The sequence below is a fragment of the Entelurus aequoreus genome, linkage group LG04 (genome assembly GCF_033978785.1).
Source record: "Entelurus aequoreus isolate RoL-2023_Sb linkage group LG04, RoL_Eaeq_v1.1, whole genome shotgun sequence".
Classification (NCBI taxonomy): Eukaryota; Metazoa; Chordata; class Actinopteri; order Syngnathiformes; family Syngnathidae; genus Entelurus; species Entelurus aequoreus.
Genome location: NC_084734.1, coordinates 51329044 through 51356493, shown reverse-complemented (window position 1 = coordinate 51356493; position 27450 = coordinate 51329044). Strand labels below are relative to the sequence as shown.

The 27450-nt window shown below is 38.6% G+C and overlaps 1 protein-coding gene across 2 annotated transcripts; it reads right to left on the bottom strand.

The window, feature by feature from the left end:
• Positions 1-12: 12 nt before the first annotated feature.
• Positions 13-27450, bottom strand: pex7 (peroxisomal biogenesis factor 7). 2 transcript variants are annotated; one of them, XM_062043635.1, is made up of 11 exons: positions 27363-27450; positions 26605-26716; positions 26483-26540; positions 26267-26417; positions 26107-26184; positions 25906-26014; positions 22226-22332; positions 22024-22137; positions 21112-21167; positions 962-1061; positions 13-523 (listed from the first exon to the last, which is right to left on the bottom strand). In XM_062043635.1, the coding sequence occupies exons 2-11, from the start codon at positions 26714-26716 to the stop codon at positions 437-439; spliced, it is 972 nt and encodes a 323-aa protein (XP_061899619.1). In that variant the 5' UTR covers positions 27363-27450; the 3' UTR covers positions 13-436. The 2 variants fall into 2 exon arrangements, with proteins under 2 accessions (XP_061899619.1, XP_061899618.1); XM_062043634.1 differs by lacking the exon at positions 27363-27450 and adding an exon at positions 27143-27356.

Genomic DNA, 27450 nt, shown 5'->3' with positions numbered 1-27450 from the left:
ATGGATGACGTATCTGATTATTATAAGTATTTATAAAGGTTTTATAACATTATCACAATTAAACATCATAAAATCACGTTAAGGCCACGAGGGAGGTTCAGGGGTGGGGGTCTTATCAAGCAGCTGCTAGGATCCAATTAGCAGCAAAAGATTAGTAGACACATTTACTACAAAAATCAAACACTCTCACTATCCAATTATACTACATTCTATACTTCCATGTACTGCACCTTACACACTGTAATACTTTAACATTGTACAACATGTTCTAACAATATACTCTATTCTACACTTAGTCTGTAATATTACTGTACAATCTTAGTTTACGATGACAAGTATCCTCATTGGACATTGGCCTCCATGAAGACATGTCTGTGGTGTCACACAAAATTGACTATGTCCGTGTTGGATCTCAGCCTCAGGAGGTCACATGACATCATTGTGGGCGTGCCCCGGTCGTGGCAGCAGTCAGACATGTTGGCGTGTAGATCTTCACCGTCTCGTCCCAGGAACAGTCCAGCACCTGATCACGTACATGAGCACAAAGCTTTGTCACATGACCCTTGACAGCACGTACACACACGCGCGCACACAGCTAGTACGTGAACTCTCTGGAGACCTGACAACATTTATCACCTCAACATAGTCTGGAAACTGTGTGTGTGTGTGTGCGTGTGTGGGCAAAGAGGGTGATCCATCACACACATACATGGCCACATCTGAGAAAGTGTGAGGGTGTTGTGAATTAAACATAATAGACTACAAGTGTAACAACAAATACACTTCACACAAACATTCACTTGCTTTTTAGCCAATAATGTATCATTCACACAGGCCTGTGAATGGTTGCCATGGAAACCAATTGAGTCCTGAGGGTTTATCACCCCTTGGATGTGTGTTCTTTATCACTAAGCTAAATGTATGCTATGTGTATGACTAGCGTTAGCTGACAGTAGCACACCTGTTGAGGGACGTGAAGGTTGAAGTCCAGCCCACACACAAACTCTGAGTGGTGGTCCACAGTACCAATAAGAGCAGGGTCACTCTTCAAGTCCCAAAATCTGAAAGACAATCAGACGCTGAGGACTTTACAACTTGATGAACACAAGTGTGTGTGTGTGTGTGTGTGTGTGTGTGTGTGTGTGTGTGTGTGTGTGTGTGTGTGTGTGTGTGTGTGTGTGTGTGTGTGTGTGTGTGTGTGTGTGTGTGTGTGTGTGTGTGTGTGTGCATGTGCCGATCCAATGAGAGTCAGTGTTCCCTGGCATAAGATTTAATCACATTTGTAAAGTGGATGAGTGTTTGCTGCGTCAGGCCTCGCTAACGCGCACGCACGCACGCACACACACACACACACGCACGCACGCACGCACGCACGCACGCACGCACACACACACACACACACACACACACACACACACACAGAGGGAAAGAAACTGGTTCAATTAGTGTGATTGGCTGCTGTTGGCCACCGTCCTCAGGCTCTGTTTTATTGTCTCTATCACTGCTGCACAGTCGTCTCTCAACACTTGTCCTTCCACACACTACTTTCTCCTAAAACACACTCCACACTACTCAAGTCTACATGGACCACACTGTAAAAAAAAATCCTATTTTTATGGTTAATTTACTCTGAATTTCTACTGTAATTTTTCAATTTTTTTTAAATAGTTTATAAAACTGTAGAATTGAAGACATTATCTTTAAATAAACAATCCGCCTGTTATTTTAAGTAATATGCCAGTAATGACAAACTATGTATATTTCTATTTTTTTTTTACAGAAAAATACCAAATTAATTATACATAGCATTTTCTGTTTTCTTAAATTACTTTCAAATTCATGTAAAATTACAGTAATTATCTTTCATTAAATATGTAGCTTGTTATATAAAAGTCTATGTCCATACTAACAATCTAACACTGGGGTGTCAAACTCAAATACAGAGTGGGCCAAAATGTAAAACTGAACAAAACCACGGCCAAGGTTGAACAAATTAACTTTTAACGTACTCTACGAGCTATCGTCACGTCCGCTTTTCATCTGTTTTAACATCGTTCAGACCAAGTCACAAGATATGTGCGGCTTCAGGCACTAGTGTTGTGTCGTTCGCGAACGATTCGTTCAAACTAACAAATCTTTTGAGTGAACGTACTGAACCGAATCACTTCATGAACTGATTCGTTCCTTTCTCAGTTCAGTTGAGCTCCGCCGCGACCATGCCGGTATGAGTGGAACTGGCGCATTCTGTGACTCACTGAACCCTCGACGTCGGCGAACGACGCAGCCAGCTACTCATCATGGGGGCGGGGGGAAGGACTGAGCGAACGATTCGTTCACCGCGGATTAACGACATTAATCACTCAGTGAACGACAACGCTCTCTCTCTCTGCTCTGCTTGCCCCAATGCCGCGAGTGATTCTCCTCCCGTCGCAGGGATATGTTTCATGCCATTGGCATCCGTTCTCCATTCATTCTCCAAGCTAACGGCTAATGTTGACTCAAGCCACACGAAAACAAACACACACACGCGCCCTGTCCCCATTATCTCAACACATAAAGTTATGAGAGTAGAGGAGACAGAAAGAAACTCAGTGCAGGCAGGGCAAGGCTGAGCAGCAGCGGCGCGAGGGGGAGGGGCGGTAGTGTTGTGTCGTTCACGTACGTGATTCAGGTTCGCGCTGCACTCACTCACTCATTCAGAATCAGGACTCGGAAACCTACTGACACAGAGAACTGACTGTGTCGCGGAGGAGGACGTCACATTGAGGCTCTCGTTCAGTAACTGTGCGTGTCGTTCATTGTGTGCTGAGGGCTTGTGTCGTTCGCAAACTGACACACAACGAGATCTGCCGCTGGGGAAGCTGTTACTGACTGACTCATGATTCGCCGACCTGCACGCAGAACTGCTGCTGCAGAAGTGATTCAGGTTCACGTACTGAACTGTGCTGACTGTGGCGCTGTGTCAGTCACTCACTGCCTGGTGTACTGCATGCACAGAGCTGTGTAGGGACTCACGTTCACCCTATTTGCTGCTTCTCCCGCGAATGTCTGCACTGTACTGTACTACGCACGGGGGTGGGGGATTCGGTGAACAAATTTTTTGAACGACTCAATTTAAGGAACTGATTCTAGTGATTATGTACAGTCAAAAGAATGATAAATGTACGGAGCCCCTAAAGGGACATGGGAATTTTTTTTTTAGACATGAATCTCGTGCGCACGAGAAAGTATCTCGTGGCCACGAGAAACTTTCTCGTGGCCACGAGAAACTTTCTCGTGGCCACGAGAAACTTTTTATTAAAAAAAATGTTAAAAAAAAATATATATATTATTTTTTATTTTATTTTTTTTATAAAAAGTTTCTCGTGGCCACGAGAAACTTTCTCGTGGCCAGGAGAAACTTTCTCGTGGCCACGAGAAAGCATTGGATGCGTGCTGATGGTTTGGTGTGTGTTAAAATGGCAGTTTAGGAGTTAATATGGCTGTATTTCCAATTAGGACTTTCCCCCATGTGTGTTGTGGCAAAATGTGAATGCTTGATTAGTAGGTCTGAGACAAACACTTTATCTTCCTGGTTATTGTAACGCTACGTGTTTGACATTATTTAAGACTTTATCATGCCCGGGAAAGGACAGTTTTCCTCTTCTGTGGCTGTGGGGGGTGGGCGTGGCTTGCGGACCTGCAGCGAAGCGGAGTGTGCCAGTTAGTCCGATGTTGATGTGATCAAACTTCTTTCTTGTTTGGAAGATACACACACAATTGTAACTGCTATTTCTTCCTGCACATGATAAATATGTACAACGTGGATGTATTCATTTATGTAAAATTGTCATTAAATGTAATATTGCCTGACAAAAAGTGATTTGACGTAATATTTTGATATTTAAACATTGCATATTTACACACGGGGGATAGTCCTAATTGGAAATACAGCCATATTAACTCCTAAACTGCCATTTTAACACACACCAAACCATCAGCACGCATCCAATGCTTTTTTTTAATTTTTTATAAAAAGTTTCTCGTGGCCACGAGAAACTTTCTCGTGCGCATGAGATACATGTCTAAAAAAAAAAAAAAAATCCCATGTCCCTTTAGGGGCTCCGTATAAATGGGTTATACTTGTATAGCGCTTTTCTACCTTCAAGGTCCTCAAAGCGCTTTGACAGTACTTCCACATTCACCCATTCACACACACATTCACACACTGCCGATCCCATCACTATAAGGCACACACGATCGAATGCAACGCATACTTCATCTTCAGCGATACAGGTTACACTGACGGTGCCAGTATTAAAACCTTTAACATTGTTAGGAATATACGCCACACTGTGAATCCACACCAAACAAGAATGACAAACACATTTCGGGAGAACATCCGCACGGTAACACAAAATAAACACAACAGAACAAATACCCAGAATCCTTTGCAGCCCTAACTCTTCCGGGACGCTACAAAATACACCCCCCGCTACCACCAAACCCCGCCCACCACCCCACACACACCTTGTAGCGTCCCGGAAAAGTTAGTGCTGCAAAGGATTCTGGGTATTTGTTCTGTTGTGTTTATATTGTGTTACTGTGCGGATGTTCTCCCGAAATGTGTTTGTCATTCTTGTTTGGTGTGGGTTCACAGTGTGGCGTATATTTCTAACAGTGTTAAAGTTTTTTTATTCGGCTACCGTCAGTGTAACCTGTATCGCTGAAGATGAAGTATGCGTTGCATTCACTTGTGTGTGCATGCAGAAGTCGCACATGTAATGTGGCTGGGCCAGCACTCATTGGACTGGCTGAAAAGCAGTCCTGACTAATTTCGGGAGGGGTGTCGAAGTATGGAAGACTCCCGGGAGGGTTGGCAAGTATCGGAATTGGCGGTCCCATGATATATAATCGGCGGACCAGCTTTAGTGTTACATTAAAGGCCTACTGAAATTAATTGTTTTTATTTAAACGGGGATAGTAGATCCATTCTATGTGTCATACTTGATAATTTTGCGATATTGCCATATTTTTGTTGAAAGGATTTAGTTTAGAACAACGACGATAAAGTTCGCAACTTTTGGTCTCTGATAAAAAAAAGCCTTGCCCCTACCGGAAGTAGCGTGACGTAGTCAGTTGTTCGTCTCCTCATATTTTCCTATTGTTTTCAACGCAGCTAGAGCGATTCGGACCGAGAAAGCGACGATTACCCCATTAATTTGAGCGAGAATGAAAGATTCGTGAATGAGGAACATTAGAGTGACGGACTAGAATGCAGTGAAAGACATATCTTTTTTCGCTCTGACCGTAACTTAGGTACAAGCTGGCTCATTGGATTCCACACTCTCTCCTTTTTCTATTGTGGATCACGGATTTGTATTTTAAACCACCTCGGATACTATATCCTCTTGAAAATGAGAGTCGATAACGCGAAATGGACATTCACAGTGACTTTTATCTCCACGACAATACATCGGCGAAGCTCTTTAGCTACTGAGCTAACGTGATAGCATCTGGCTCAAATGCAGATAGAAACAAAATAAATAAATCCCTGACTGGAAGGATAGACAGAAGATCAACAATACTATTAAACCATGTACATGTAACTACACGGTTAATAATTCTCAGCCTGGCAAAGCTTAACAATGCTGTTACTAACGACGCTCAAGCTAACTTAGCAACCGGACCTCACAGAGCTATGATAAAAACATTAGCGCTCCACCTACGCCAGCCAGCCCTCATCTGCTCATCAACACCTGTGCTCACCTGCGTTCCAACGATCGACGGCGCGAGGAAGGACTTCACCCGATCACAGATGCGGTTGGCGGCTAGCATCGCCTAGCGCGTCTGCTATCCAAGTAAGTCCTCCTTGTTGTGTTGCTATAGCCAGCCGCTAATACACCGATCCCACCTACAACTTTCTTCTTTGCAGTCTCCATTGTTCATTAAACAAATTGCAAAAGATTCACCAACACAGATGTCCAGAATACTGTGGAATTATGAAATGAAAACAGAGCTATTTTGTATTAGCTCAATGGGCTACCGATACTCCTGTTTCACTGGCTATGTCACGCGCATACGTCATCATCCAAAGCCGTTTTCAACCGGAAGTTTAGCGGGAAATTTAAAATTGCACTTTATAAGTTAACCCGGCCGTATTGGCATGTGTTGCAATGTTAAGATTTCATCATTGATATATAAACTATCAGACTGCGTAGTCGGTAGTAGTGGGTTTCAGTAGGCCTTTAATATCGCCTCAAGGGCCAAGTGAAATTACACGGCGGGCCAAATTTTTACATACCGGCTGAAGAATAAAGATATTTATCTGCAGAACTGTTTGCATCGTCACTTTATTAAAGGTGGTTGATCTTAACAATTCAGAAAAAATCTGTAAAATAATGGTATTTTTCTGTGGAACTGCCAGCATTGTCACTTCATTAAAGGTGTTTGATCGTAATAATTTGGAAAAACTCTGTAGAATAAAGGTATTTTTCTGCAGAACTGTTTGCATCGTCACTTTATTAAAGGTGGTTGATCTTAATAATTTAGTAAAAATCTGTAAAATTACGATATTTTTCCGCAAAACGTTTCATGAAAATTTCTGTAAATATAATGTTTTTTATCATTATTTGGTTTACAATGTTTTACTTTAATTTTATGGTTTTCCTTTGGCAGCCGTAGCTGCCAGTAGATGACCGTTTTTTTACAGTTTTTTTTTTTACAGTGCACTAGACTAGCAATCATAGTAATAATTACCATGAACCTTTATAGCAATCATAGTGATTATCTACATGGACCATTACAACAATCATAGTAATAAACGACATTAACCACTGTAGTAATCATATACATAATCTACTTTAACCACTAGACTAGCAATCATAGTAATTTACATGAACCACTATACTGGCAATCATAGTAATCATCTACATCAGTGGTCCCCAACCTTTTTGTACTTGCGGACCGGTCAATGCTTGAAAATTTGTCCCACGGACCGGGGGCGGAGGGGTAGTAAAAAAAAAAAATTATTATTATTTTTTTTTTTTTGTCATAAAGAAATACAATCATGTGTGCTTACGGACTGTATCCCTGCAGACTGTATTGATTTATATTGATATATAATGTATATATTGTGTTTTTTATGTTGATTTAATTTAAAAAAAATAAATAAATACATTTTAAAAAATATATATATATATATTTTTTTTTTCTTCTGCGGCCGCGGCCCGGTGGTTGGGGACCACTAATCTACATGAACCAATATAGCGGCTAGACCAGGGGTCCCCAAACTACGGCCCGCCAGCGTCCAAAATCAGGCCCGCGGGAAGTCCCAAGTATAAAAAAATATATATATATTTTTAAATTAAATTAAGAAATTAAAAAATTCTGTCTTTTCTTATCCACTTTGTACCGCTTGCTACTCACGGTGTCTCCTAGCCGCTCAGGCAAATCATATTGTCTAAAAATGCATTTTATCATCGATAACGTAATATCATCGCGCGCGTGGAAAGTGCGCTATATATATCTAATATATATATCTATATATATCTATATATATATATATATATATATACATATATATATATATAGATATATATATATAGACATATATATTTATATATATATATATATATATATATATATATATATATATATATATATATCTATATATATACATATATAGATATATATATATATATATATATATATATATATATATATATATATATATATATGTGTGTTTGTATGTATGTATATATATATATATACATATACATACATATACATATATATATGTATATGTATATCTATATATATATATATATATAGATATACATATACATATATATATATGTATATGTATATATATATACATATACATATATATGTATATATATATACATATACATATATATGTATATATATATATATATATATATACATATACATATATATGTATATATATATATATATATATATATATATATATATATATATATATATATGTACGTATATATATATATATATATATATATATATATATATATATATATATATATATATATATATACATATATATATATAAATATATATGTCTATATATATATCTATATATATATATATGTATATATATATATATACACTACAGTTCAAAAGTTTGGGGTCACCCAAACAATTTTGTGGAGTAGCCTTCATTTCTAAGAACAAGAATAGACTGTCGAGTTTCAGATGAAAGTTCTCTTTTTCTGGCCATTTTGAGCGTTTAATTGACCCCACAAAACAGAAACTCAATCTGCTCAAAGGAATGTCAGTTTTGTAGATTCTGTAACGAGCTAAACTGTTTTCAGATGTGTGAACATGATTGCACAAGGGTTTTCTAATCATCAATTAGCCTTCTGAGCCAATGAGCAAACACATTGTACCATTAGAACACTGGAGTGATAGTTGCTGGAAATGGGCCTCTATACACCTATGTAGATATTGCACCAAAAACCAGACATTTGCAGCTAGAATAGTCATTTACCACATTAGCAATGTATAGAGTGTATTTCTTTAAAGTTAAGACAATAGTTTAAAGTTATCTTCATTGAAAAGTACAGTGCTTTTCCTTCAAAAATAAGGACATTTCAATGTGACCCCAAACTTTTGAACGGTAGTGTATATATATATATATATATATACATGGTAAATGATAAATGGGTTATACTTGTATAGCGCTTTTCTACCTTCAAGGTCCTCAAAGCGCTTTGACAGTATTTCCACATTCACCCATTCACACACACATGGCAGGAGCTGCCATGCAAGGCGCTAGCCAGCAGCCATCAGGAGCAAGGGTGAAGTGTCTTGCCCAAGGACACAACGGACGTGACTAGGGTGGTAGAAGGTGGGGATTGAACCCCAGTAACCAGCAACCCTCCGATTGCTGGCACGGCCACTCTACCAACTTCGCCACGCCGCCCCTATATATATATATATATATACAGCCCGGTGTCATGTCTGTGTGATCATGTTTTGTTTTAGTCATATTCGGTTTTGTTTTTGGACTCTTTGTGCACTTCTGTTTGTTTTGTCACCATAGCAACCCATTAGTTTTCACCTGTCATGTCACGCACTTGTTTCACGTTTCGAGTCACGCACCTGTTTTCACTGATCATGTCACTATTTAAGCCTGTCTGTTTCTGTTGTTCGTCCTGGTGACATTCTCTATCTATCCATCCATGCTACCCATGATATTCCTGCTACCATAGTTCCATGCCAAGTAAGTTTTGTTTATTAATGCCACAGTTAGTGTTTTTGTTTCATTGTTCATAGTTTTTGCCTTTTGTGCTAGTTTTGTTTCATTAGCCAAGTTTTTGTACTTCCGCCTTGTGTGCACTTTTTGTTTATTCCTTTTTGTAGTCATTATTAAATCATGTATCCACCTTCACGCCACGTATGGTCCAAATCATTTGCACCACGGGAGAACAAATCACGCCAAAGTCCACGCCCTGACACCCGGCCAAATTGTTTTAACCCAATGCGGCCCCTGAGTCAAAAAGTTTGGGGACCCCTGAGCTAGACTAATAATCTACATGAACCACTAGACTAGTATTCATAGTACACATTGACATGAACCACTATTGCAAGCATAGTAATCTACACGAACCACTACAGCAATCATAGTCATCTACATCAGTGGTCCCCAACCACTGAGCCGCGGCCCGGTACCGGTTCGTGGATCGATTGGTACCGGGCCGCACAAGAAATAAAAAAAATAATTTATATTTTTTATTAAATCAACATAAAAAACACAACATACACTTACAATTAGTGCACCAACCCAAAAAACCTCCCTCCCCCATTTACACTCATTCGCACAAAAGGGTTGTTTCTTTCTGTTATTAATATTTCTGGTTTCTACATTATATATCAATATAGATCAATACAGTCTGCAGGGATACAGTCCGTAAGCACACTTGATTGTATATAGCTGTATATCTATATACAGCAGTGACGTGCGGTGAGGTTCATGACTGGTGAGGCACTGCATCATCACAGTCAGATTTACAAAACATATGAACCCTAAAGAGTATCTTATTCACCATTTGATTGGTAGCAGTTAACGGGTTATGTTTAAAAGCTCATACCAGCATTCTTCCCTGCTTGGCACTCAGCATCAAGGGTTGGAATTGGGGGTTAAATCACCAAAAATGATTCCCAGGCACGGCGCCGCTGCTGCCCACTGCTCCCCTCACCTCTCAGGGGGTGAGCAAGGGGATGGGTCAAATTTCACCACACCTAGTGTGTGTGTGACAATCATTGGTACTTTAACTTAACTTTAACTTTACACATTCAAACTGTAGCACACAAAAAAGCACATTTAATTAAAACAACGTTATTATGGTCTTACCTTTACTTATTAGTGCGGGAACAGTGGTGTTCGTGTTGGAGGAGTTGTAAATGAATGAAATATGAAATCCGTGCTGCAGTCTGCAGGTGTACCTAATGTTGTGTCCCTGCGGTCGTTCGCGGCTCCTCCAGCGCGAGCATTGTTGTTTTTGCACTTTTTGGCTTCTTGTTAAGTGACTTTTTTTGGGTGGATTCGGTCTTGCACGTGGAGGGTTTGGGTGTGGGCTTTGGTTAGTGTGGCGCTCCCGTCGGGCGGTGCATTCTGTGGCGGAGGTGCTTGGCACCAGGAGGCGGGGTTATGAGGCGAGCCTCTCACAGTGCGTCTTAGCAGCAGTTTTATGATTGCTCAGCACAAGAAATACGTTACACACATACAGTTGTTGACAAAATACACTGTACATTATATACCTCAGCTAACTAAACTATGGAAATGTATAATATAGTTCATATAGCAATACGGTCTCACTGCACAGCAGGCCAGCAGTTAGCCGAGTCATTGCGCAATCCATGTTGAGGCACAACTGAGTGACGTGCCTCAACTGGCTGCTGATCACCGCACCGTCTCTTCTCAGTATTTGAACGGCAAATGTGAAAATAAAAATAAAAATAATCTAAAACTGGTGAAGTTAAATGGAAAATAACTTTATTATAATCACTTGATACATATAACAATTTAATATATATTTTTTTCTTTTTAAATTTTTTTTCTTTCCATGATGGCAGGTGAGGCCGTGCCTCCCCTGCCTCTAGTGACTGCACGTCACCGATATACAGGTATATACTGTACATATACATACAATCTGTCGCATTGCAACTGCCTTTTCCGGAGCAAAAAAATTCATATGTCCACTGATGTTTAAAAACTCTACACTCAGAGTCTATTTTACGTTTCCCCAACGATTTAGCCATTTTTTCCCCTCGTGCACAAATTGACTGAAACTGCGGCGCAAGCATGTTGACGTCACGTTATCTATGGGACTATATGATTTGCCTGAGCGGCTAGGAGACCCCGAGAGTAACAAGCGTTTTTTTTTTTACTCAGGACTACCCGCGGGCCGGATTTTGGACGCTAGCGGGCCGTATCTGGCCCATATTTTAAAAGCTTCTGACCACATAAGTGATCTAGAAGAAAGGCGGACACAGCCTGGCTGGTGCAAAATAACGTGAGAAAGCCCCCCCAAAAAAACAACCATAGAGCCGCGGTCTGCCGCAGAAGCTAACAACACCAACGACTTCACTTCGCCGCTGAGCAACCAAGAGCATGACAAGAAGCCGTCAACAGGGCAATACACTGTTATCAGGGGTGGAACCAGACTTGAAAGAGTTAGTAGGAACTCTACAAAACAATATAAATAACACACAAAGCAAGGTCAACACTCTCGAGAAACAGATGATCAGCGGTGTACAAAAAGATGTTGCAGATGACATAATCAAAGACAGAAAAGAAAATCGTAAAATATATGGTGGAATTTAGAAAGTTTCAAAGTACAAATGAATGCATTAAAACAGGAGGTGGAGAAGCTGAACGAGGAGAATGCAACATTGCGCCAACAGCAATGCCATGCAACAAGATAACACCCATTGGGACAATATCAGTGTTGTGGAGACCATTAAAATGGAGATAGCAGCAGTGTGCCAACAGTTGCATGCCATGCAACAAGATAACACTGATTTGAAGAACATCAAAGAGGAGATGGCTGCATTGAGACAACAGCGCAATACCAGACAACAAGATGTCACCAATCTGGGGAATATCGCTGTTTTGGAAAACTTTAAAGAGGAATTGGATCAGTTTACACGACAGAATGACATCATCTTTGCAGGGCTACGCGTCAATCCTCGATCCTATGCAAGAACAGTTGACAAGAAAGGAGAACCAGATAACATGAACGCTGCTTCTACGGAGCAACAAGTGGTCAACTTTCTGCAATCAAAGGGAATTGATGTCGATATTAACACCATTGATGCGTGCATTCCACTGAATAGAAGAGGCAACAATACCACACCAGTCACCATCGTTAAGCTCGCCAATAGGAAATCCAAAATGGCACTGCTGACACAGAGAAAAAAGCTGAAGGGCACAAATGTGTACATTTACATAAAGCTATCTTCGAGCACTGATGAGTGCTCGAGACAAGGCATCAATAGGACACATGTTGATTGGCAGCAGGTGTGGACTCGCTGCGAATCAACGGCAGGTGAGGAAAAAAACACAGTGCTCAGCGTGACAAGCAGGAAGTGGTAACCAAGATAAGAGCACTGATGGAAGTAAATACAAAAACAAGGAAACAAACAAAGGAAGTGACAGATCGTCACAGTAACTTTTCTACATCACCAAAATTGATAATGTATGTTGCTGTATGTATACTTTTGACCCAGCAGATTTGGTCACATTTTCAGTAGACCCATAATAATTTCATGAAAGAACCAAACTTCATGAATGTTTTTTGTGACAAATAAGTATGTGCTCCAATCACTCTATCACAAAAAAATAAGAGTTGTAGAAATTATTGGAAACTCAAGACAGCCATGACATTATGTCCTTCACAAGTGTATGTAAACTTTTGACCACGACTGTACATGAACCACCGCAGATCGTTGTAATAAAAATACATGAACCACTATAGCGGTCATAGTAATTTACAGGAACCACTATAGCGATCATATAAATAATCTACGCAAACCACTATAGCAATCATAGTAATCTACATGAACTACTATAGAAATCATAGCAATATACATGAACCACTACAGCAACCATTGTAATAAAATAACGAATTACTACAGCAATCATTGTAACAAAATAATGAACCACTATAGCAATCATAGCAGTGACATGCAGTCACTAGAGGGAGGGGAGGCACGGCCTCACCTGCCATCATGGAAAGAAAAAAAATGTAAAAAGAAAATAATTTTTTTTTAAATTGTTATATGTATCCAGTGATTATACTAAAGTTATTTTCCATTTAACTTCACCAGTTTTAGATTATTTTTATTTTCACATTTGCCGTTCAAATACTGAGAAGAGACGGTGCGGTGATCAGCAGCCAGTTGAGGCACGTCACTCAGTTGTGCCTCAACATGGATTGCGCAATGACTCGGCTAACTGCTGGCCTGCTGTACAGTGAGACCGTATTGCTATATGAACTATATTATACATTTCCATAGTTTAGTTAGCTGAGGTATATAATGTACAGTGTATTTTGTCAACAACTGTATGTGTGTAACGTATTTCTTGTGCTGAGCAATCATAAAACTGCTGCTAAGACGCACTGTGAGAGGCTCGCCTCATAACCCCGCCTCCTGGTGCCAAGCACCTCCGCCGCAGAATGCACCGCCCGACGGGAGCGCCACACTAACCAAAGCCCACACCCAAACCCTCCACGTGCAAGACCAAACCCACCCAAAAAAAGTCACTTAACAAGAAGCCAAAAAGTGCAAAAACAACAATGCTCGCGCTGGAGGAGCCGCGAACGACCGCAGGGACACAACATTAGGTACACCTGCAGACTGCAGCACGGATTTCATATTTCATTCATTTACAACTCCTCCAACACGAACACCACTGTTCCCGCACTTATAAGTAAAGGTAAGACCATAATAACGTTGTTTTAATTAAATGTGCTTTTTTTGTGTGCTACAGTTTCTATGTGTAAAGTTAAAGTTAAGTTAAATTACCAATGATTGTCACACACACACTAGGTGTGGTGAAATTTGTCCTCTGCATTTGACCCATCCCCATGTTCACCCCCTGGGAGGTGAGGGGAGCAGTGGGCAGCAGCGCCGCCACGCCCGGGAATAATTTTGGTGATTTAACCCCCAATTCCAACCCTTGATGCTAAGTGCCAAGCAGGGAAGAATGCTGGTATGAGCTTTTAAACATAACCCGTTAACTGCTGCCAATCAAATGGTGAATAAGATACTCTTTAGGGTTCATATGTTTGTAAATCTGACTGTGATGAAGTCCGTGCCTCACCAGTCATGAACCTCACCGCACGTCACTGAATCATAGTAATCTACTTGAACCACTACAGCAATAATGGTAATCTATATGAACCAGTATAGCTATCATATAAATAATATAAATGAAATTATATAGCAATCATAGTCATCTACATGAACCATTTTAGCAATCTAAGTATTCTACATGAACCACTACATCAATCATAGTAATCTACATGAACCACTATAGCGATCATATAAATAATCTACACAAACCACTATAGCAATCATAGTAATCTACATGAACTACTATAACAATTATAGTAATAATCTAAATTAACCACTATAGAAATTATAGTAATAATCTACATTAAACACTACAGCAGGGGTCACCAACCTTTTTGAAACCAAGGGCTACTTCTTGGGTACTGATTAATGCGAAGGGCTACCAGTTAGATACACACTTAAATAAATTGCCAGAAGTAGCCAATTTGCTCAATTTACCTTTAACTCTGTTATTATTAATAATTAATGATATTTATCTTTGTGGAAACACTGATCATCTTAATGATTTCTCACAATAAATATATATAGAAACAGATAAATATCAATATGCAACACTTTATTTTTATATTTTCTCTAAGTGCACATTTTTCAAATTGAACATTTTCAAATGATCACTTCTAAGACAGTCTTGTGAAATCACAATATCCCATTTTAACTAGCTAGCCACTAACATTTTTTAACAAATCATGATTTACTTTGCACCATGTTTGTACAAATAATAACTCATGTAAAATACAAAAGTAAACTCTCAAATTTTTAAATCATGTCACACTTTGAACTGGACACCAAATCTATTATCTGTTTCTTTGTCAGTTAGTGGGAAGCCTGGCATTGCATGCTGTTAACTAGTGTGTTGTACTCTGGTGTGTAACTTGACACTGCAACTCTGAGTGAGTCTTGCAGATGTGCATCAGTGAGGCGTGTTCTGTGTTTGTTCTTGATGAAGTTCATGTCAGAAAAGGCTGATTCACAAAAATAAGATTTTTCCTCATTGTTTGCGGAACCTTCTTAATCTTTTGGACATATTTTCACAGCAATCTGGCCTTAAGCTTAATTATGATAAATGTAAAATGTTAAGGATCGGAAGGAAATCTAAAGGGAACGTCCTTTCGAATGGAATGCAAAGTGCCTGTTTTGTGGACAGATGGACCAGTTAACATACTTGGTGTTGTTGTCACAGAAAATCTGGAAGATCTAGGCTCAGTAAATTATGATAATCGACTAAGAAAGCTGGACAAAATTATGCAATTATGGAAAGGGAAATCCCTAACCTTGTATGGTAAAATGTCTATTGCCAACTCGTTAATTATTCCTCAATTTATGTATTTGTTTTTGTCATTACCAGCTCCATCACAAAACTTTTTTAAGATTTATGAGCGGAGGGTCTTTGATTTTGTCTGGAACGGCAAACCAGAAAAGATTAAAAGAAAGGTTTTGTACAAAGAGTATGAATATGGGGGCCTGAAACTTCTCAACCTTGAAGCTATGTGTCTGTCTTTAAAAGCATCAATTGTTCCAAAGATGTATTTAAACATTGAGTGGTACACAAATGTCCTGTAGGACAAAAAACATGTACTGTATCAAAATAAATTGTATCCTTTTTTACAAGTGATCCCCTCCCAGAGAGTCTGCTGGGAAACATGGCGGGATTCATAAAGGAAACAATCCACTCATAGTGGTGTTTTCAATTTTATGTGCCAGAAAAAGGAGACAATATTTTGCAGCAGTTAATATGGATGAACTCTAATATTGTAATAGATGGAAAGCCTTTCTTTTGGAAAAATATGTTTGAAAGAGGAATCATTTTTGTCAATGATATTATCAATGAGAATGGTAAAATTATGAAGTATGATGAATTTAGAGCTATGTATGGTGATGCTTGCTCAAGCTTTTCATTTTATCAACTAACTGGAGTAATTGGGAAAAGATGGAAACAAATAATTAATTATGGAACTACTAAATTATTAGTTTGTAAACCTCTAATAAGAAATTCTAGTTGGCAAAAAGGAACTAAAATAAATAGAAAAATATATAATTTTTATTTAATAAAGAAATCTTTGAAGGCTGCCTCATACAACACAAATGGAAAATGGGAGGACTTTTTTGACTGCCCGTTGCCATGGGATGCCATATTCAAACTAATCTATAAAACCACTATCGATGTGCAAAATCGTTATTTTCAAATTAAAATTATTTATAACTTCTTACCCACAGGGAAAATGTTAAAATTATGGAATATGACAGAGTCAGATGATTGCCGATTTTGTTGTCAGGAGCCTGAATCACCCTACATTTGTTTTGGTATTGTCATATTGTGTCTTTGTTTTGGGTGGAAGTTGAAAAAATGTGTTTAAGGATTGGTTTGTTTATGAAGCTTAATGTGGTTTCTGTTATTTTAGGAGAGTTCATTGACAATCATGATTTAGTCAATTTAATTATAGTACTCGGTAAAATGTTTATTTTTAAGGCCAAAAACAGATATTCACTTAGTATTACTTTCTTTAAAACATTTATTCAGTATTTTGTAACTTTAGAAAGTTACATGGTTGAAAACGATAATGATGCCAAAAAACATTAAAAAAAAGATGAGAAGTCCTCAAAGGCTTATTTTGAAAGTATAATTATGTATATAGATTATATGATATCTGTTGTTGTGTTCCCTAATTTGAGTGACCTGGACATAATCTGGACTGTACATAAATGCTTATTTTGAAAATGTAATTTTGTTTATAAATTATATGCAATCTGTTGTGTTCCCTAATTTTAATCTGTGTACATGAATGAAGGTGTGTGTTGCTGAGTCCGACTTGGACATTATCTGGACTGGGCCTGGTTTAAAAAACCCTTTAAACAAATCTAATTTCATTGACAACCTGGTCTGTTGAAGATAAGGCCCTTTTTTAAAATAAATAAAAAACATTTTCTTGGATAAAAAAGAAAGTAAAACAATATAAAAATAATTACATAAAAAATAGTAATTAAGGAAAATGTTAGTGGACCAGCAGCCTATACAATCATGTGTGCTTCAGGGACTGTGTCCCTTGTAGATGTGTTGTCTATGTTGTGGGAACCAGAATATTGGTAGCAGAAAGAAATAACCCCTTTTGTGTGAGTGGGTGTGGATGAGTGTGCATGGGGGAGGTTGTTTGGGTTGATGCACTGATTGAAAGTGTATCTTGTGTTTTTTCTATGTAGATTTGATTTAAAAAATTAAAAAATAAAAAATAAAAATTTTGTGACCCCTGCACTATAGCAATCATAATAATCTACATGAACCACGACAGCAATCATTGTAAAAAAAAAAATACATGAACCACTTTTACAGTCATAGTAATCTACATGAACCACCACAGTTAATTGTAATAAAAATACATGAACCACTATAGCGATCATATAAATAATCAACAAAAACCACTATAGCAATCATAGTAATCTACATGAACTACTATAGCAATTATAGTAATAATCTACATGAACCACTATGGAAATCATAGCAATTTACATGAACCACTACCATTGTAATAAAATAATGAACCACAATTGCAATCATTATACATGAACCACAACAGCAATCATAGTAATCTACATGAACCAGTATAGCTATCATAAATATAATCTACATGAAATACTATAGCAATCATAGTAATCTACATGAACCACTCTAGCTATCATATAAAAATAATCTACATTAAATACTATAGCAATCATAGTAATCTACATGAACCACTCTAGCAATCAGAGTAATCTACATGAACTACTTCATCAATCATAGTGATCTACATGAATCACTATAGCAATCAGATAAATAATCTCCATGAACCACTATAGCAATCATAGTAATCTACAATAACTACTAAAGCAATTATAGTAATAATCTACATTAACCACTATAGCAATCATAGTATTCTACATGAACCTCAACAGCAATCATTGTAATAAAATACATGAATCACTTTTGCAGTCATAGTAATCTACATGAACCAAAACAGATCATTGTAATAAAAATACATGAACCACTATAGCAGTCATAGTAATTTACATGAACCACTATAGCGATCATATAAATAATCTACATGAAAACTATAGCAATCAAAGTAATCTACATTAACCAGTATAGCTATCATATAAATAATCTATATGACATACTATAGCAATCATTGTAATAAAATACATAAACCACTATAGAAATTATAGTAATCTACATAAACCACAACAGCAAACATATAATTAATCTACATGAACCACTATAGCAATCATAGTAATCTACATGAACCACTATTGCGATCATATTAATAATCTACATGAAAGACTATAGCAATCATTTTAATAAAAATACATGAACCACTAGAGCAATTACAGTAATTTAGATGAACCATTTTAGCAATCAGAGTATTCTACATGAACCACTACATTAATCATAGTTATCTACATGAACCACTATAGCGATCATATAAATAATCTACAAAAACTACTACAGCAATCATAGTAATCTACATGAACTACTATAGCAATTATAGTAATAATCTACATTAACCACTCCAGCAATCATTGTAATAAAATACATGAACCACTTTTGCAGTCATAGTATTCTACATGAACCAACACAGGTCATTGTAGTAAAACATATGAACCACTATAGCAGTCATAGTAATTTACATGAACCATTATAGCGATCATATAAATAATCTACATGAACCACTACAGAAATCATATAAATAATCTACACAAACCACTATAGCAATCATAGTAATCTACATGAAGCACTATAGCGATCATATAAATAATCCACACGAACCACAATAGCAATCATAGTAATCTACCTGAACTACTATAGCAATTATAGTAATAATCTACATTAACCACTCCAGCTATCATTGTAATAAAATACATGAACCACTTTTGCAGTCATAGTATTCTACATGAACCAACACAGCTCATTGTAGTAAAACATATGAACCACTATAGCAGTCATAGTAATTTACATGAACCATTATAGCGATCATATATATAATCTACATGAACCACTACAGCAATCATATAAATAATCTACACAAACCACTATAACAATCATAGTAATCTACATGAAGCACTATAGCGATCATATAAATAATCTACACGAACCACAATAGCAATCATAGTAATCTACATGAACTACTGTAGCAATTATGGTAATAATCTACATTAACCACTATAGCAATCATAGTAATTTACATGAACCACTACAGCAATCATTGTAATAAAATACATGAACCACTTTTGCAGTCATTGTAATCTACATGAACCAACACAGATCATTGTAGTAAAACACATAAACCACTACAGCAGTCATAGTAATTTACATTAACCACTATAGCGATCATATAACTAATCTACATGATCCACTATAGCAATCATAGTATTAATCTACATACATGTACTACTAGCACTGGTCATCTAATGCAATGTGAAAAGGGGTGTGGTGGTACTGGTTGGAGGAAGTGCGTTAACAACTACATTAGCAGTGCTTCAGGCTGATGTGGCATGACTACATGGAACTAGGTGTGTGTGTTTGTCTAGGTGGCATTCAATGACGTTTTCTTTTATGCTGCATCGCCATGGTAACAAATGATTGCGCCACTATTGTTGTGGTTGTGTGTTCACCTGTCAGCTTTGTGTGTCACAAATGAAGATGAGCTCACACTCGCTATTGAACGCAAACATGGCCTGCCTCTTATTAGCATGAACGCGACAGCACCGCGCCACCCACACAATGCATGGTGTCACATGATCAACCCAGCAGGAAGTGCCAGCAAAAAGAGGTCAAAGGTCACCCATCAAGAAGAGTTGAGTGCTAGCTAGTGGCTAACTGTCAGATGACATCAGGGGTTAGTGGGAAAGATGAGTTCAGTGAACAACTACGTAGCATCCAATATGGTTTACGTGAACAACTATGTAGCATGTAGCACTGACCACTTGCATTACAAGATGAAAGTAACTGCCGGCAAGTGTGAGTGTGTGGGTGTTAATAAAACAGCTGAGCAGAGCGTTTAAGATCAATACAAGGCTTGATGAAAGAGCGCTTGTCATGGCCGCCATCTTGGCCTCCAGCCTCCATGCTCGCGAGCCATCATTTGACGCCTTAAGCATGATCATGTCAATCAACCTCCTCTGTGACAAGCATCCCTGAGTGAGGTCAAAGGTGAGGGGATGTTGACCATTGATGCAACAGACACTAATTCTAATCTGTAGTGGAAGAAAATATATAATTTAATTCCTTCCTTGGTGGTCCTCATGGTGATCAGTGAGATGACACGCGTTATTAAACATTCCCATGATGCATGATGAGGGGATGCTCCATCTCATCTGACTTAACGAGGTGATATGGACCCCCTCAGTGATTGCTGCAGATAACTCAAGTGTCAGCAGAAAAGCATTCAGCTGTGGAACCGTCTGGAAGAATTGTACTTTCCTCTAATGCAACCGCAGCTTTGCCATCAAGGTGCTCACACACCTTCATGTATGACAATCATAGATTTCACTAACTATATCCTGTAGCATCTACAAGACTTATTTCTGCTTTAGTGTGTGTGTGTGTGTGTGTGTGTGTGTGTGTGTGTGTGTGTGTGTGTGTGTGTGTGTGTGTGTGTGTGTGTGTGTGTGTGTGTGTGTGTGTGTGTGTGTGTGTGTGTGTGTGTGTGTGTGTGTGTGTGTGTGTGTGTGTGTGTGTGTGTGTGTGTGTGTGTGTGTATTCACCTGACAGTGAAGTCGTACGAGCACGAGGCCAACACACTGGCACTGAATGGAGAGAACTACACACACACGGGGAGACAAGAGACATCTTTATCTGGAATGTTCCTCCTGATCATTCATTCATCCGAACTGCATTTTATTGACTTATAATCACATTCATCTTTTTTATCTCTACTCTCTTTCACTGCTTGGAAACATTGCTGATGCCTGCTTCTTTTCTCTCTCCCTCGTTCTCACTCTCTCTCACACACACACACTCTTGTATTTCTTACCTTCTTGAGACCCCGAAAAATGCCTACCTCTTTAGGACCACCCTTTCTAGATATATAAAGATTTGTATTTACAACATTAATAATATATACATACTATGCAAATATAAAAAAGGCAAGCTTTTAGTAATTTTTTTTTAATCTTCATTATTTACTTCAAGTTATTACAGTATGTCTCTATATACATTTTTTTTGTTTTAATTAATTTAGGCCAAACGGGGCACATTTCAATTTCTTACACACACTTGTTATTTCATATGTTGGCCAGAGGGGGTGCACTTCAAATTTTTACACACACTTGTCATTTCATATGTTGACCAGAGGGGGAGCACTTCAAATTTTTACACACACTTGTTACACAAAGTCAATTTGAAAAATCCCTCCTTTTTGGGACCACACTCATTTTGATAGATTTCACCACCAGGGGTGCAAATGAGACATTCTCTATTAGATGCAATGGTTTTCCGTATTGGGACCATGATTTCAGTCCTAACTTGTATACCGGTCCTCATATGGAAGGTACTTTTCCTTGTTGATGTCTCAAGAAGGGTACAAATTCAAGAACACACACACACACACGCACACACACACAGGCACAAACACAAACAGTGTGAAGTTGCTAGCGTGGCTGGCTCAAGCTGTATACCTTGACTCTTCGGACTGCGTAGGCGTGGCCTTTCATCTGATTGACAGGTTGTCTGACATTCCTCAGGTCCCATACACACAGACTGCGGTCCACTGAACCTGTGACCAGAACATTCTTCACACGCAAACACAAACACAAACACACATTGTCAATACGTGGTGAATACATTAACACTAAAGCACCTTTTCAACATAAAAGCCACCTGGTCATATTTACACCAATCACAGCTCAGAATCTCAGCATCATGTGCCGAGATGACCAATCGACACACGCCAACCTTCACATCCCAAACACGTAACGTCCCGTCACCTGAGCACAAACACAAACCACTGTTGATGTCCATTTCCCAATAAAGCTTGGATGTTAGCCATATTTGCGTCAACAACGATGTAGTGGTTCATACAGCTGATCTAAACTCATGTGACCCATAGTCATCTCTGTGAACAGGATAAGCTCTAAATCAGGGGTCCCCAAACTTTTTGACTCGAGGGCCGCATTGGGTTAAAACAATTTGGCCGGGGGCCGGGCTGTGTGTGTATACATACATACATACATACATACATACATACATACATACATACATACATACATACATACATACATACATACATACATACATACATACATACATACATACATATATATATATATATATATATATATATATATATATATATATATATATATATATATATAAAATATATATATATCAGATATATATATATATATATATATATATATATATAAAATATATATATATCAGATATATATATATATATATATATATATATATATATATATATATATATATATATATATATATATATATACATATATGTATATATATGTATATATATATATATATATATATATATATATATATATATATATATATATATATATATATATATATATATATATATATTAGATATATATAGCGCACTTTCCGCACGCGCGATGATGTCACGTTATCGATGACAAAATGCATTTTTAGACAATATGATTTGCCTGAGCGGCTAGGAGACACCGTGAGTAGCAAGCGGTACAAAGTGGATAAGAAAGGACAGGGAAAAAAAAGAAAAAAAAGAATTTTTCTTTAAATTTATTTTTTTTTTTTATACCTGGGACTTCCCGCGGGCCTGATTTTGGACGCTGGCGGGCCGGATCTGGGCCGTAGTTTGGGGACCCCTGCTCTAAATGAATTAATTAATTAACAACAAATGGACGGGTGGACAGATGGATGTAATGATGAATAAATTAAATTGATACGGTATGGATGTATACATTTATGGATGGACTGATTGATGAATAAATGCACAAATGAATGAATGCATGAATTATTTAATTGATGTATAGATGGATGGATGAATGGATTTACAAAATAATGGATGCATGCTGAGATGGATAAATGTCCAGCTGGATGAATAGGTAAATCGCTTAATGTAAAGATAGATGAATAGGTGGAAGGATGAAAGTACAGGTGAATGAAAAGTCGGGTAGATGAATGTAAGGAATAATGAAAAGATGGATGATGAATGTACAAAAGGATGGATGAATGTACAGCTAGATAGTTGCATTGTTGGATGGATGGATGTACAGATGTATGGAGGAATGTACAGATGGATGAATATACAGTTGGATGAATGAATAGATGATGGATGAATGCACAGATGGATGAATAGGTGGATGAATGATTGTTAAGACGGATGAATGGATGGATGAATAGATGGATGAATAGATGAGTGAATGCACAGATGGATGAATAAGTGATGACTGTACTAAAAGAAGAATGTGCAGATGAAGACAAATGAATGAATAAATACACAAATGAATGAATCTACAGATGGAATAATAGATGGATGTATGAACGAACGTACAGATGGATGAATGAGTGAGGTGAGGTGTGTGATGAGTCATCATAATAATTAATGGTCAGCAAGCTAATATGAAGTTTTCCTATTGCAGCAGCATGTTATAAAATGTTCCTGTGCAATATTTGTGATGACGATGATGATGATGAAGATGATGAGTGAGCATGTGCAAGCAGATTTCTTTAATAGGATTAAATTATTATTATTATGAGGCTTAATAAACGAGGAAGAGGAGGTGAATATTTGGGCTCCTGCAAGGATGAAAGATTAGACCATTCATCATCATACTCTTCTTCATCTTTTACTTGTGCTCACTGGCCTTTCAGCATCTGCTTGCCAATTCTCTCTTACACACGCACACGCACACACATGCATGCATGCGCGCACACACACACACACAAGATGAGTGTTATGATTCCATCAGGATAAGTCAACATCGTTAACTAAGTTTTTTTCCCAACGTTTGACTAATCCGTTTAAGGAAAAAAGGAGAAAAAGCTTCCAGAAGTTCCAGGACATTGCGAGCGGAGCGTCGTGTCGTGTGGGCGGCTGTGGAAAAAGGTTTGAAGTGCACAGCCTTTGCAGCTGTGTGCGCATGCACCTCCATGACCGCCTCCACGGTGAGATACGACCAGCACCTTTGGATGACAACAGCAGCCGTTTGACTGCTTGACTCAAGACCATAGTTCAATAGCACACACAACTTTGATGCGTGTGCGTGGAAAATACACTTACATTTGCAAGCACACACGAGAGCAAGCACACATACGCATGCACACACGCACAGTGCCAGGAAGCAAACATAACAAAATAGTGCTCATGTTGGACGTTGGTGGCCTTTAGTGAGAAGACTATGGCGTGTGCAGCATTTGAGGGGGATTACGGAGCTGCTCCTGGGAGATAACTGACATTATTGAGAACGTGCGACTTCAAGGAAAACCGCTGAGGCGGCCATTTTCCCTCCGGACATTGGGTCACCAAGCAACATGCGCTTTCATTCCAGCGGAGATGTCGCAGCCATCCATCCCATTATTCAGCTGTCACACACTCAACACTACTTTTAGATATCTCTTTTGGATAAAAGGATGCTGCTCAGACCTGTTTGTGTGCAGTTAGCATGTCGTTAACATTGTGTTAGCCAGTAGTTAGCGTAATGTTAGCATGCTGTTGGCATTTGATTAGTATGTTGTAAGCCTGTTACATTGATGTTAGCGTGCAGTTAGCATGTTGTTAACTGGCTGTTGGCCTTCAGTAAGCATGTTGTTAGTGTATGGTTAATGAGTTGTTCGTATGTTGTTAGCGTGTGGTTACCATGTAGTTAGCATTCTGTTAGTATGTGGTTAGCATGCTGTGTGTGGTTAGCATGCTGTTAGTGTGTGAATATCATGTTTTAAGCATGCAGTTAGCGGGTTGTTAGTGAGTGTTGATGGACATGAGGTAAAATTATTTCCTTTTAAATCCAAAAGCTTTTCAGAGATAGCGGCACCTCACAAACTCATTAAGAGAATTCGTTAGCTTACTTGATGGATCAACTATCTCATCTATGAGCAGACGAAAGCACACATCCACCCCCCCCCCACCCCCACCCCCAGGACTCCCATGCAAGCGGCAAAGATAATAAGCGCTGGCATCCCTCAGGGTCCCAACTAATAATTCTCATCCAGATCGGCGTAGGGGGCGGAGCACGATTTAAGGTGTCATGTGACTTTGCCAAATATGTGTGTCACGAACAGAACCAGAACCTTAGCAAACACACACATTCTGTATGTATAATTTGTCATTTGAATTATGATTCAATGTTTTTATTTTGCCTTCTTTTAATTTTCTGTAAAGCACTTTGAATTGTGCTCTATAAACAAACTTGCCTTGCTTCATATGTACAGTCCACTAATGCCACCTGGTGGTGAGCTTTGGTCACTTAGATCCTTTTTTTTTTTAACGTGCACAAGTGTCTGTGTGTGGTGCATGCCGTGTTTCTTTGACCTTTGACAGTGGCCACAAAGTGACTGACCTGAGGCTGAGGCAAAGCATCCTGGGATATGAGGCGACCAAATGGTACTATAGATGACCCCCTGGTGACCCGTTAGTGTGCTCAGCGATTGGCCGCAAGCGGGGTCCCACTGGTGGGTGGGCGTGGGGTTTAGGGGGGCATTGAGAAAGTTTTTCAGTGAGGTCATAGGTCACACTAGGCAGCACCAACAAAAAAACTGACCACTTTGGCAGTGTGATCCCATGAGCCCGACACAATGATGTTGTCTCCTCTCGTCTGACTCCAGTCCACCGCATACACCTGCCCTCACACACAAAAACATAATGAAAACACACACTCACAGAAACACTCCTCCACCTCCACGGCGTGGTGTGTGCATTACCTCTTGTGTATGTTCCTTCACCACCTTTAGGGGAGCGCTAGGATTGGCCGTGTCCCAAAACTGCAGGCTGCCATCTCCGCCCCCGGCCACTAAGACATGCTCATTGGCTTCGCTCCACGCAACATCAAAAAGACCATCGTTCCATTCCCAGCTGACATGAGATGTCGGCAATTAATGAGTGATACTTCGTGATGACACGTTGTGATCAAAACTAACCTTCTTACGAGGCGCAGTCCCTCCGGAGTGTCATCCAACACCAGCAATGAGCCACAACCTGCAAAGAGTCCACATAAGTTAAAGGTCAGGCGGCAGGATGGGAATGGCGTCACCATGGCAACCTGCGATGCCGTAGTGCTGGGAGGCTGCACATGCCAGCCTGTAGGGAATGAAGGGCGACGCCTCCACTGCGTAGCCGTGACGAGCAGGGCTGCGAAACACCTTTGTCGCCATCTACACACACAAAAAAAGATAAACAAGTCCTAAAAACACAACAAACAATTGTATAATATTCACCAACACAACAAACAAATGTAGAATATTCACAAAAACAACAAGCAAGTGTAGAATATTCACCAAAACAACAAGCAAATGTATAATATTCACCAAAACAACAAGCAAATGGATAATATTCACCAAAACAACAAGCAACTATAAGAATCTGCGACCTTATTCAGTATTTAAGGTCTGAAAAAACATTAAAAGTATGTAATAGGAACGTACTTGTAGATTCCTTACATCATGTGAGTAAATTACTTTCACAACATGAATATGAACAATTTCAGAGTAGAAATATAAGCGTATTAATGATTGATTTTCCATCCCCAGAAGTGAAAAATAGATCCAATGATGTGTTTATTTGTATTGTACGAGTCTTACCTGTATTACTGTATTTTATTTTATTTTACCAGTTTTATTGTCTTTGACAACCTTAAAAGGAACATGAGTTACATAAAATACATTAGCCAGGAAGCTAAAAGTTAGCACTCTCCCTTCACACATTAAACACAAACGTCAATAAAGTAATTTGTTTGTTATCTTGTTAGAAATCAACCGTAAATAAAAAGTTACTCCTGCCGCTTATCAACAGAGAGCTTACCACAACACTTCCGTAATTATCTTCTTCGTCTTCCTTTTCTTCTTCTTCGCTCCTGGTGTCTCTTGCTCGCTGTCGCCCTTTGCTGGTG